This window comes from Littorina saxatilis, linkage group LG17 (assembly GCF_037325665.1).
Source record: "Littorina saxatilis isolate snail1 linkage group LG17, US_GU_Lsax_2.0, whole genome shotgun sequence".
NCBI lineage: Eukaryota > Metazoa > Mollusca > Gastropoda > Littorinimorpha > Littorinidae > Littorina > Littorina saxatilis.
The window spans coordinates 10584966-10598274 of NC_090261.1; the positions used below are offsets into that span (position 1 = coordinate 10584966).

General features: G+C 43.8%; 1 protein-coding gene across 1 annotated transcript in view; it reads right to left on the reverse strand.

Moving 5' to 3' along the window:
* LOC138953132 (2-oxoadipate dehydrogenase complex component E1-like) overlaps positions 1–13309 on the reverse strand; it is a 28671-nt gene that overhangs the window by 5723 nt on the left and 9639 nt on the right. The window contains exons 11-21 of the mRNA XM_070324923.1: positions 12844–12919; positions 11135–11326; positions 7747–7848; positions 6032–6166; positions 5564–5684; positions 4757–4896; positions 4268–4424; positions 3313–3413; positions 1927–2028; positions 1166–1411; positions 673–736 (exon numbers count right to left, since the gene is read on the reverse strand). Of these exons, the coding sequence (XP_070181024.1) occupies positions 673–736; positions 1166–1411; positions 1927–2028; positions 3313–3413; positions 4268–4424; positions 4757–4896; positions 5564–5684; positions 6032–6166; positions 7747–7848; positions 11135–11326; positions 12844–12919 (1436 nt within the window). The remainder of the gene's footprint in view (positions 1–672; positions 737–1165; positions 1412–1926; positions 2029–3312; positions 3414–4267; positions 4425–4756; positions 4897–5563; positions 5685–6031; positions 6167–7746; positions 7849–11134; positions 11327–12843; positions 12920–13309) is intronic.

A 13309-nucleotide genomic window follows, 5' to 3' on the forward strand; every position in this document is an offset into this window, starting at 1 on the left:
TGTCACATCGCCCACCCGATCGTGTTGATATGTAGGAGGTCTTCTGACAGAAAAATGTATCTGTAGCCAGATTTGGACTACATGTAATACATATTCCATCCAACTGACCTATTGTTGTCTGAGCCTGGGCACAACACTGATTATCAAAGAGAAACACACACACACACACACACACACACACACACACACATGAAGCAAAACTTTATTATTGGACCTCCAGTCCATGAAAAGAGACACAGAGACAGAAAGAACAGACAAACAAAAGCAACAACACAACCACCCAAACTGCAGGTGAAAAGCCACAACAAACACAGATGCATGAACAAATTAACAAACTGTAAAGTTGCAAACAACTGTGTGTTTTTCTCTCACAAATGAATGTTTAGTCACTGCTGATGTCAATATCATATGACCGTCAAAGAATCTGTTTTCATTTCCCTTTAAGTGATTTTGTCATCTTGAGCACTTTTTCCTGTATCTGTCTACTATGATACATGCAGGATGTTGAAAGCAACCCCCCTCCCACCCCTTCCCTCTTTTACCCTCTAATCTTGTGACAGAGAAACTCAGAAAAGCTCTTCACTTCTTTGTGAGTCCATAATACATGAGAGTTTATCACACAGCCAGATGACCAACACTATCAGTACCATTACTGTCATAAAGGATACAAACCTTTGGCTTGAGAAAACTTGTCCAGTTCTGCTTTCACTTCTATTGCTGGGAATGGACACAGGCTCTGAAAATGAAATAGCAGTATAACCAGACGACATTCAGAAACAGAAGAAAAAAAATCTGTAAGAATACAAGAAATTCTGCATGTACATGTACAACTAACTCCTCCATGAAAAAGCACCCTGTTTACTGTCAGGCTCTCAGAATGATAACTAAAAGCACATGCTTCTTGGGTAATAAAAACGGTAAGCTTTGCAAACAAAAGGCAAATGCCCACGAAAAAATCATTCACTTTAACTTTGGCAACTTGTTTTTAATAATAAAAACCTTAAAAACAAAGTGCAGATAATTATAAAAGCAAAAGTATTTGTATGAATTACAGTCAGGTATATCATCATTGAAAATGACAGTCATGTATCACTGACACTTTCAGAGTATGCTGTCGCCAAAACTTGTTATGACAGTGACCAGTTGTGCTATAATAACAACCTACCTCCACTCTAACGATTGCTGTGTCCTTCACCCCTCTTTGCTGTCGCTCTTTGTCCAGGGTGTAGAAATGTTTGCCGGAGCAGAAGACGACTTTCTTGACGTCACCGGGGCTGACAGACGCATCGCTGAGGACGGGCAGGAAGTGGTTGCCTGGCAACAGCTCAGCCATTGATGATACAGCTGCTGGCAGTCGTAGAATCAGTTTGGGCGCTGCCACGATCAGAGGTTTTCTGAAGTTTCGTATAACCTTCGGAGAAAAAGGAAAAAAATAAACTCTACCATTAACAATCACAAAACACTGGTTGAAATCATACATACTAGCACCAGAAAGATATTAGTTATGTTTCCATTACTTTCAAACACATTTTACTTTCACAATGTGTTCATAATATCACTGAAACTTTGGGTACCAATAACAAAGCCTTTGTGATGGAAATGACCAGTGTGAGCTTTATTAGATAGATGTTCCATACATGCCCCACTTGAAAAAACACAATGATGACAATTTTCTACAGTAAGCAGAAAGGTAGTTGCGGCTCTAACGGTAGGGTGCTCATAGTCTATGTACAACGAAAGGTAAAACTAGAGCAGATAAAATGCCCCAAACTTGAGCTTTCTTGATTAGCATAGCTTCAAAACCAAGAAGGTAATATTCTTTTAACATATCTTTGCACTGATGCCAATTTATCATTAATAATGAATATTAATAGCAAAAGAGAAGTTGTGACTGAGACAGGTAAAGAGGAGATCTAGTGTGCACACCTGTCTGCGCATCAAGTGGAAGTACTGTGCAGGTGTGGTGGGATGTGCCACCTGCATGTTGACATTGTCTCCGTCTACACCATCCTCCTTGCTGTCACACATCTAACACACACACACACACACACACACACACACACACACACACACACACACACACACACACACACACAAGAATGAAACATCTAACATAAATTTCGTAAAACTTCACTTCTAAAACAGTGAAAGAAAACACATGTACACACCTTCCACTAAACGCTAAACCATAAAACAATTTTTCACTTTGGTGCAACAGTAAATTCATATCAAAATAAAGTGAATAAAACAAGTCGCGTAAGGCGAAAATAACAACATTTAGTCAAGCTGTCGAACTCACAGAATGAAACTGAACGCACTGGTTTTCTCACCAAGACCGCATACTCGTAGTTTCGTCAGTCCAACGCTCGTGGCAAAGACAGTGAAATCGACAAGCCAGAATAGTGCGGTAGTGGTCGCGCTGAGGAGGATAACACGCTTTTCTGTATCTCTATTCTTTTTAGCTTACTGAGTTTGTTTTTAATTCAAACATATCATATCTATATGTTTTTGGAATCAGGAACCGACAAGGAATAAGATGAAATTGTTTTTAAATCGATTTCGGAAAATTAATTTTAATCATAATTTTCATATTTTTCATTTTCAGAGCTTGTTTGTAATCCAAATATAGCATATGTATATGTTTTTGGAATCAGAAAATGACGAAGAATAAGATGAAATTGTTTTTGGATCGTTTAATAAATTTTTTTTTTAATTACAAGTTTCCGAGATTTAATGATCAAACTCATTCATTAGTTTTTAAGCCACCAAGCTGAAATGCAATACCAAAGTCCGGCCTTCGTCGAAGATTGCTTTGCCAAAATTTCAATCAATTTGATTGAACAATGAGGGTGTGACAGTGCCGCCTCAACTTTTACAAAAAGCTGGATATGACGTCATCAAAGGTATTTATCGAAAAAATGAAAAAAACGTCCGGGAATATCATTCCCAGGAACTCTCATGTCAAATTTCATAAAGATCGGTCCAGTAGTTTAGTCTGAATCGCTCTACACACACACACGCACAGACAGACAGACAGACAGACACACACACACATACACCACGACCCTTGTCTCGATTCCCCCTCTATGTTAAAACATTTAGTCAAAACTTGACTAAATGTAAAAAGGAAAACGTGACATTCTGAAAATATCTAAAGCAAAGCTCCAAATTGGAATAAAACATTTTCAGATTTTCTTTTCTATCTTGCGTTCTTTTTTATTGCATCACTACACTGCCTACAGTCTTCTTCAAAAGCCCTCGTCTCATACATATACATTTCGATGGCACACAATAGGAGAAAAATGTGCACACCTGGAGGAATCGCTCTATGCGGCAAGACGAATGCTCCGGGCCGGCGCCATCCATCCCATGAGGCAGCAGCATGACGATGCCGCTCTGCAGCAACCACTTCACTGCACATAGTCACAAAAGTTCGGTGGGTCATAGAAACACAAAAATACCCAGCATGCTTCCCCCGAAAGCGGCACATGGCTGCCTAAATGGCGAGGTAAAAACGGTCATAAACGTTAAAAAAAACAAAACATGTACGAGGGAGTTACAGCCCATGAACGCAGAAGAAGAAGAAGACTATGAAACACACAGAGTTAATGGCTGCATTCTTGTGTCATGTTTTTGTGTTGGCTAGACCTACTCCATTGTTTCCGAACCTGGCAGCCCTCAGACTCTCGTGGTACAACTTGAATCCAAATTCTAAGAAATTCTTGCCAGTTAACACTAAGTATATGAGGCATCTTAGGCAGAATGTGTGTTGACTTGCTGTTCCCTTTAACAACAAGTTGCATGTACAATAGACTGCAGTCCATTAGAAATTGGGACATGATGATCAGGTATTATTTTCATCAAGGGCTTGAAAGACCACAATCTCAAGCAAGGGCGGATCTGGGGGGGGGGGGGGGGGTTACACGGGTTACGTAACCCCCCCCCACCCCCCCAAAAAAAGAGGTAATTTATTGGCTCAGGATGCACCAGATAGCTCTATTTTGCTTCTTTGGATAAAAAAATTTCCGGGGGAGCATGCCCCCGGACCCCCCTAGAGGCTTAGGCGCCTTTGGCGCCGTCAACTTGTATCTTCGCAGTCATTTTGTAACCCCCCCTCCAAAGTGAATTGATCCGCCCTTGTCAAGAATAACCACAAATTTGAATCTGAGGACAGTACATCACTGCCGAGTGTAACTGCTTTTAAAAACTTCATCTCTATAAGTAAACACAGATAAAAACATAGAAGAAGAATAAATTTTTGACTCACGTTCACCACTGCTGATGTAGGTGTCAATCATGATTTGAGCCCCGTTGAAAAAGTCCCCGAACTGGGCCTCCCAGATGGGCAGGATCTGTGGTGTCTCCAGACTGACTCCGTACTCAAACCCCAACACCGCTTCTTCTGACAGAACACTGTGTGCTACCTGCAAAACACAAAAAAAGATTTGCAACAATCCCATCACAGTCTAACAGTTAATTTCTTGTGTTTATTTTTTTAACAAAATGCAATCAGAGATATCTTGCAAAAGATTACCCCGGCAACACAATTTATTTTTTTAATGAAACAACACAGAGCACGTTTTTTTTCTTTCTCAGCAGTTTTTTTAGTTTCTGAAAACACACACACACACACACAAACACAAATATGAAACTGCGTTCTGACTACCGGACTCTTATCTCTTATCTTACACACACACAAATACAGAACAAAAACAAACAAACAAAGCCTCTGCACTGGGTTCAGCTGTGACCACACCTCCAGAAATCCCTGCTGAGTGTCCATCATGTGGTTGAGAGGGATGCGGATGTCGTCGGTCTGCTGATCAACAAGCATGGCATGACGCTGACTGAACGTTCCTCGCCCCACATCCTGGCCGCTGATACGTACATGAACGCCTGGAATTTACACGCTGATATTTGAGTTCAGTTGTACATAGTAACTGTTTGTTGCTGTAAAGTTTGTATCTTTTGTTTGTATAAAAGCAGTTTTCTTCCACACCCAAAGAGTTACAAAATTAATAAAACCTGAAACTTGAAAGGAACAAGCAGGACAGGACAAAAAATTGCTTCAGAGTATAAGGGAAGAGCAAGACAGACTAAAAAATCCACTTGTGTGTTCATTCACGTATGTTTGTGCACACAGGTTTGAGTCAAACTCCCCGGAGGGCAGCGGAGGGAACAAGAAGGCATTCTACAGCATACTGCCACAAGATGGCACAGCCAGCAGTTGACTGATAAATAAATATTTCTGCGTTTCACTTCACTGCTCCATGTCAATTTCAGAAGGGGGGTTCAGAAGGCATCTTGTATATCGTCTTAATAACCAAATAAAAGTGTCGGTAAAAAAATGTTTTTGAGGATATAAAGTTGAAGGACCAGAGGTTTGGCGATAACTGCTTCTTCTTCTGCAATAACTCAAAGCTGCTGTCTCATAGCTCATTTGGTCTTCATTGGGACCACAGTAACTTCTACTCAGTTCAACTATCAACCATCAAGCACCACACTTGTGGTGAAGAGAGGGGCATTGGGTGTGCACTAATAATGTGCCCAGCCAATGCCTGACCTTGGTACATGAGAGAGCCCATGGCGAGGGCCTCAGCAGTGGCCCAGTCCACTTCCCCTCCTTCTGACATCTTCTGTCTGCGTCTCTCCACATGCGTCCTCTGGATGGTTGGGTGCACATTCTGCAAGCGAAGTCACTTTGCTAGAAACTGTCATCATCATCATCATGATCATGATGATGATCATCATCATCACTATACTTGTAGTCATCATCTCATTATCATCATCATGAAGAATTTTGATGTATTGTTCATTTTGGAGATGTGCTACGTCCGGATACACTTTCAACACATTTGAATCCATTAAAAGATCCCTGTTCATAATGACAAGATTTTTAACTTCCTCCTTGTCGAAATCTCAATTTCTTAAGTCACAGAAAAGCGTGCATTCTAAATGTCTCAACACTTTGCTTTGAGTCTAATGAAACAACTTCACTCCCCAAAATTACAAACAAACAAAGAACACTCACAAAGTCAACAGGCACATCCACCGATTTCACCCCCACAAACTTGAGGATGTCAAGAGGTACCCCAGTGTCCCATGCTGTCACAGTGTCGTCTGATGCCTGCACCAGGCCCGACCACTGCTGGCCCAGATGAAACGGCTGCATACACCATTCAGTAAACAAAGGGATGAAGGTAGTGTATCAACTCACAGTGTATGTTACGTCTGTTTCACAGCTGTCTCACATTTGTTCAAAGACAAAAATAATCAATAATCCACTTTAACTAAAAGTAATGCTTTAACGACAAAAACAACAATAAACAACAAATACAAAAGAATATGCAAGCATGTTTAGAGCAGTTAACAAATTGTACCCAAATAGTTATATTGTTCTCAAAGCTCAGTGAAAGTAAAAGAATATTTATCAAGTGTTGTCAAGAATACCAGACCTGTGCACAATCAAAACGCTCATCAGTAGTAAAGAAACCAAATTTCAGTAGTTTTTAAAATGTTTCAGTTGTAAGCTGTAACGACATTTCAAGACATAATTCTGCTCACAAAGCACACAAACTCGCACTCTTTTTTTCTTTTCCATGTTTCACTTCAATCACAAGTTGCCACGCAGACGCTGGACGAACTAAGTCTAAGAACAAAGACTCAATGCTGAGACCACGCGCGCTTCCGGTAAATCGGAAAACGTCTTTTCAGCGCAACGGCCAACTAATTGGTCAAAACATCTCAAAACAGAAAAAAAGTACAAAGTTTTTTTGGGGGAGTAAAACATCGGAATTTCGGAATTTTAATTAAAAATCCGTAGCACCGTATTCTGCAAAAATCGGAGAAATTACGGAGAAACCGTAGATGTGCACAGGTCTGGAATACTCAACATTTTCAAAATGAGAGACAAGCTACAGTATTCAAGGGTGTACCTGTCGTACAAAACCTCTGCCTGAATATTTGTTGTGTTAGTCTCCCTTCCTTCACATCTGTACTCAGGAATGAGATCAACACATTTTTAACAAATGCATGTTGGACTAGGTGATTACCCGCTTCGCCGGGTACCGGCTTTGCCGGGAAGAAGTAGAGCCGAATACCAGGCTGCGCCTGGGACCCGGCTTTGCCGGCGCACGAAGGAAAGGAGATACACGCGCAAAACACTGGAGACCTTCTAAAAATAGTAACGTGCAGTGACCTTCTAAAAATAGTAACGTAGTAACGGGAATATGGATTGACGCCACACGGAGGAAGGGAGATAATCGCGGCTGAAAACACTGGAGAAGATAAGGAAGAGTTACTGGTAGTGGATCCCGACAACAACAAAAAACACACAAAAAATCGGCACAGCGCTGCGCGCTGCTAGCACGTGTTGAAATATCTCATCGATGAGGTTGTGTCCGGGGTGTAGCTGAATACGGTGTCCAACTTTGGTCGTGCATCGCGAACAGACAGACAGACAGACAGACAGACACTAGTCGTATATATATATAGATTGTTCTCCTGGAACATTTTTGAAAAATCATGCAACCTGGGGATCTCAAGAATGATCTCTGGAGCTCTGAAAATGCCAGAAAGCCACCAAGTGGCAGAAAAAGTTCATGTCTTATTGTCTGGTACTTTTTTCCAATACACTGCCTGTAAGACCACTCATCACACTGCCTGAATTTCAGTTTCAAACTGAGCCGCACGCATCCATGTGTGTTGGGAAAGATAAGGACCGATATTGACAAACAGCAGTCTTACCTGTGGAACGTGGGAGTCTGCTTTGGCCATGTCTGCAGCCAGCTTGGTGTTCCACTCCTGTACCGAGGTGTCCAGCGCTGACTGCTCACACACCCCTCCGCTCTGTCTGACACCAAACACACTTGATAACAAAACACTGCGGCCAGCTCGGCGTTCCACTCCTGTACTGACTGCTCACACACACCCTCCGCTCTGTCTGACACCAAACACACTTGATAACAAAACACTGCAGCCAGCTCGGCGTTCCACTCCTGTACTGACTGCTCACACACACCTCCGCTCTGTCTGACACCAAACACACTTGATAACAAAACATTGCAGCCAGCTTGGCGTTCCACTCCTGTACTGACTGCTCACACACACCTCCGCTCTGTCTGACACCAAACACACTTGATAACAAAACATTGCAGCCAGCTCGGCGTTCCACTCCTGTACTGACTGCTCACACACACCCTCCGCTCTGTCTGACACCAAACACACTTGATAACAAAACACTGCAGCCAGCTCGGCGTTCCACTCCTGTACTGACTGCTCACACACACCTCCGCTCTGTCTGACACCAAACACACTTGATAACAAAACACTGCAGCCAGCTCGGCGTTCCACTCCTGTACTGACTGCTCACACACACCCTCCGCTCTGTCTGACACCAAACACACTTGATAACAAAACATTGCAGCCAGCTTGGCGTTCCACTCCTGTACTGACAGCTCACACACCCTCCGCTCTGTCTGACACCAAACACACTTGATAACAAAACATTGCAGCCAGCTCGGCGTTCCACTCCTGTACTGACTGCTCACACACCCCTCCGCTCTGTCTGACACCAAACACACTTGATAACAAAACACTGCAGCCAGCTCGGCGTTCCACTCCTGTACTGACTGCTCACACACACCTCCGCTCTGTCTGACATCAAACACACTTGATAACAAAACACTGCGGCCAGCTCGGCGTTCCACTCCTGTACTGACTGCTCACACACACCCTCCGCTCTGTCTGACACCAAACACACTTGATAACAAAACACTGCAGCCAGCTCGGCGTTCCACTCCTGTACTGACTGCTCACACACACCCTCCGCTCTGTCTGACACCAAACACACTTGATAACAAAACACTGCAGCCAGCTCGGCGTTCCATTCCTGTACTGACTGCTCACACACACCCTCCGCTCTGTCTGACACCAAACACACTTGATAACAAAACACTGCAGCCAGCTCGGCGTTCCACTCCTGTACTGACTGCTCACACACACCCTCCGCTCTGTCTGACACCAAACACACTTGATAACAAAACACTGCAGCCAGCTCGGCGTTCCACTCCTGTACTGACTGCTCACATGCACCCTCCGCTCTGTCTGACACCAAACACACTCATCATGTCGCTTTCTCTGGCCATTAAATTCTGATTTTTTTCTCAACTGTAATTCCATGCCAGCCTTTTCCCCACATAAGATGCACAGCCTACTGCCTTTCTACTTGGGAGACTGATCACACTAGTTGAGTTGCTAACTGCAAACTAGTTATGAAGCATTTCTTATGAACTAAGACATATTCTCGCTGCAAGGTAATTTGAAGGTCAATTTTTGCCAAGCAACAAAAACAAAACAAAACTAAAAAAACAACAACAAAAAACATAACAAAAACACGCAAATATTTGAAGAAGACTAAATGCTACAGGGAATCACAACAAAAAGGACCAATTCACGGTGGAGACAGAGGGAGAAATAACAACAACAAAAACAACAGCCAGCCAGCCAGTGATCAAAAGAAAAATGTGTCTGCATTGAGACTGAATCCTTTTATTAAACCCTCCTTCACCTCAAGTGGAGAATTGGGAAAACTACAGTAACAAGAAGTGAAGTATGTACATGTTCTGAAGCTTTTGTACATGTTCAGAAGCTTTCAGTTTCACTGCAAGTAAAACCGAATACACTGATCCTGCTCTTGTCTCCCACACTTCCCTAACAACCCCCTGCGCACTCCCCCCCACACTTCCCTAACAACCCCCTGCGCACTCCCCCCACACTTCCCTAACAACCCCCTGCGCACTCCCCCACACTTCCCTAACAACCCCCTGCGCACTCCCCCACACTTCCCTAACAACCCCCTGCGCACTCCCCCCCCACACTTCCCTAAAAAAAACCTGCGCACCCCCCCCACACTTCCCTAACAACCCCTGCGCACTCCCCCACACTCCCCTAACAACCCCCTGCGCACTCCCCCACACACTTCCCTAACAACCCCCTGCGCACTCCCCCCCCCCCACTTCCCTAACAACCCCCTGCGCACTCCCCCCACACTTCCCTAACAACCCCCTGCGCACTCCCCCCACACTTCCCTAACAACCCCCTGCGCACTCCCCCACACTTCCCTAACAACCCCCTGCGCACTCCCCCCACACTTCCCTAACAACCCCCTGCACACTCCCCACACACTTCCCTAACAACCCCCTGCACACTCCCCCACACTTCCCTAACAACCCCCTGCGCACTCCCCCACACTTCCCTAACAACCCCCTGCGCACTCCCCCCACACTTCCCTAACAACCCCCTGCGCACTCCCCCCACACTTCTATAACAACCCCCTGCGCACTCCCCCCACACTTCCCAAACAACCCCCTGCGCACTCCCCCCCCCCACTTCCTTAACAACCCCCTGCGCACTCCCCCACACTTCCCTAACAACCCCCTGCGCACTCCCCCCACACTTCCCTAACAACCCCCTGCGCACTCCCCCCACACTTCTATAACAACCCCCTGCGCACTCCCCCCACACTTCCCTAACAACCCCCTGCGCACTCCCCCCACTTCCCTAACAACCCCCTGCGCACTCCCCTCCACACTTCCCTAACAACCCCCTGCACAGTCCCCCCACACTTCCCTAACAACCCCCTGCGCACTCCCCCACACTTCCCTAACAACCCCCTGCGCACTCCTCCCACACTTCCCTAACAACCCCCTGCGCAGCCCCCACACTTCCCTAACTACCCCCTGCGTACTCCCCCCCACACTTCCCTAACAACCCCCTGCGCACTCCCCCCACACTTCCCTAACAACCCCCTGCGCACTCCCCCCACACTTCCCTAACAACCCCCTGCGCACTCCCCCCACACTTCCCTAACAACCCCCTGCGCACTCCCCCACACACTTCCCTAACAACCCCCTGCACACTCCCCCCACACTTCCCTAACAACCCCCTGCGCACCCCCACACTTCCCTAACAACCCCCTGCGCACTCCCCCCCACACTTTCCTAACAACCCCCTGCGCACTCCCCCCACACTTCCCTAACAACCCCCTGCGCACTCCCCCCCCCCCACACTTCCCCAACAACCCCCTGCGCACTCCCCCCCAGAAATGTCTAACTTTCAGATCCAAGTTACCCACCACAAGTGTGTTAGCGTAGTTGTCCGGGATGCTTTGTCGACTGTTGATGGCCTGGTACATGATTGGCTGAGTGAAGCTGGGTTCGTCCATTTCGTTGTGACCCCAGCGACGGAAACACATCAGGTCAATAATCACATCCTTGTGGAACTTGTAGCGGTAGTCCATGGCGATAGATGTTGCCCGTACCACGTCCTAGGTGAACCAAAAACAAGTCGCGTAAGGCGAAAATACAACATTTAGTCAAGCTCAGTCAAACACACAGAATGAAACTGAACGCATTGCATTTTTTCCGCAAGACCGTACACTCGTAGCATCGTCTGTCCACCGCTCGTGGCAAAAGCAGTGAAATTAACAATCCAGAAAAGCGCGGTAGCGGTTGCGCTGAGGAGGATAGCACGCTTTTCTATATCTCTATTCTTTTTAACTTTCTGAACGTGTTTTTAATCCAAACATATCATATCTATATGTTTTTGGAATCAGGAACGGACAAGGAATAAGATGAAATTGTTTTTAAATCGATTTTGGACATTTAATTTTAATCATAATTTTTATATTTTTAATTTTCAGAGCTTGTTTTTAATCCGAATATAACATATTTATATGTTTTTGGAATCAGAAAATGATGAAGAATAAGATAAACGTAGTTTTGGATCGTTTTATAAAAAAATAATTCTAATTACAATTTTCAGATTTTTAATTACCAAAGTCATTAATTAATTTTTAAGCCACCAAGCTGAAATGCAATACCAAAGTCCGGCCTTCGTCGAAGATTGCTTTACAAAAATTTCAATCAATTTGATTAAAAAATGAGGGTGTGACAGTGCCGCCTCAACTTTTACAAAAAGCCGGATATGACGTCATCAAAGACATTTATCGAAAAAAATGAAAAAAACGTCTGGGGATATCATACCCAGGAACTCTCATGTCAAATTTCATAAAGATCGGTCCAGTAGTTTAGTCTGAATCGTTCTACACCCACACACACACGCACAGACAGACACAGACAGACACACACACCACGACCCTCGTCTCGATTCCCCCTCTATGTTAAAACATTTAGTCAAAACTTGACTAAATGTAAAGATTATAAAAAAGCTTATATTTAGGGCAAAAATTATACTATTTTCCATTCATAACAGGTCATTCCTTACTTTTTACCATCCTGAAGAAAGCAGCGACAAGCTGTCGAAATATTGACAGGTACCAAAACTGGTTACTGTTGTTTTCTTTTTCTTTAAACATTTTCCCTCCCTCCCCAACCTAAAGAGCCTTCTTTAAGAAAAAGGAATTAGTATGAAAGAACTTGGAAAATGTCTTGTGGATTTGAAAACCAGGACATGTGATGCAATTCGTCAAAAGTTGAATGACCTGGAGACAATTTGCGCATATGGATGTATCTAAAATAAATAAAAGAAAATCAATTCAATTTGTTCAGAATTTTTTTTATTGTGCACAAATGAACATTCTTTTTCTCGTTTTCATTACTTTGTCAAAATGTGTAAAGCAGGATGACTAATCAGTCAATTAAAAGTTAAGTTAGAATTTCATATACATTTGCAAAGTGAAAGAGTTTGGTTGAAAGAATTTTTATCAACACAGGTTTCTTGATCAAATAGCAAAATGCTTCATTCGTCTACTGATCTTCGGAAGCAGACGCAGACTTTGATCTGAAGAGAACATTTGCCTTCACTTTTCTCATCACCACTTACCTCTGGGTTGTCAGCATTCACATGTATCACAGGGCACCCGTTGATTTTGGCCAGGTCGCTCACATACTCTGAAGATCTGAAATATAACATACATGGATTGGAAACACAGTTAATTTCATTTGGCTTCAAGCAACACCAACACAATCACAAAAACAAGAAAGCACAGCAAAATTAAATGGCCCATCATATTTCTCTGGATTACTTATCTATGTATTTAACTTGCTTCTTTCTTTCTTTCTTTATTGTGTCCAAGCACATTTTACTGTCAATGTACATTTTCTCTCTGCAGAAGAAAAACTATCTTCATTCTCATGTGCAACTACAGTGGAGTCCGGGTACAACAAATCTCAAGGGAGATACATTTTATATCAGTAATTCGCTGTAGAGTTTTCAACCCTAAATGGCCTTAAGACAAGTTTTCCCACTCACCTTCAAATGATCGTCCGATCGATCTTTCCTTGGAGAG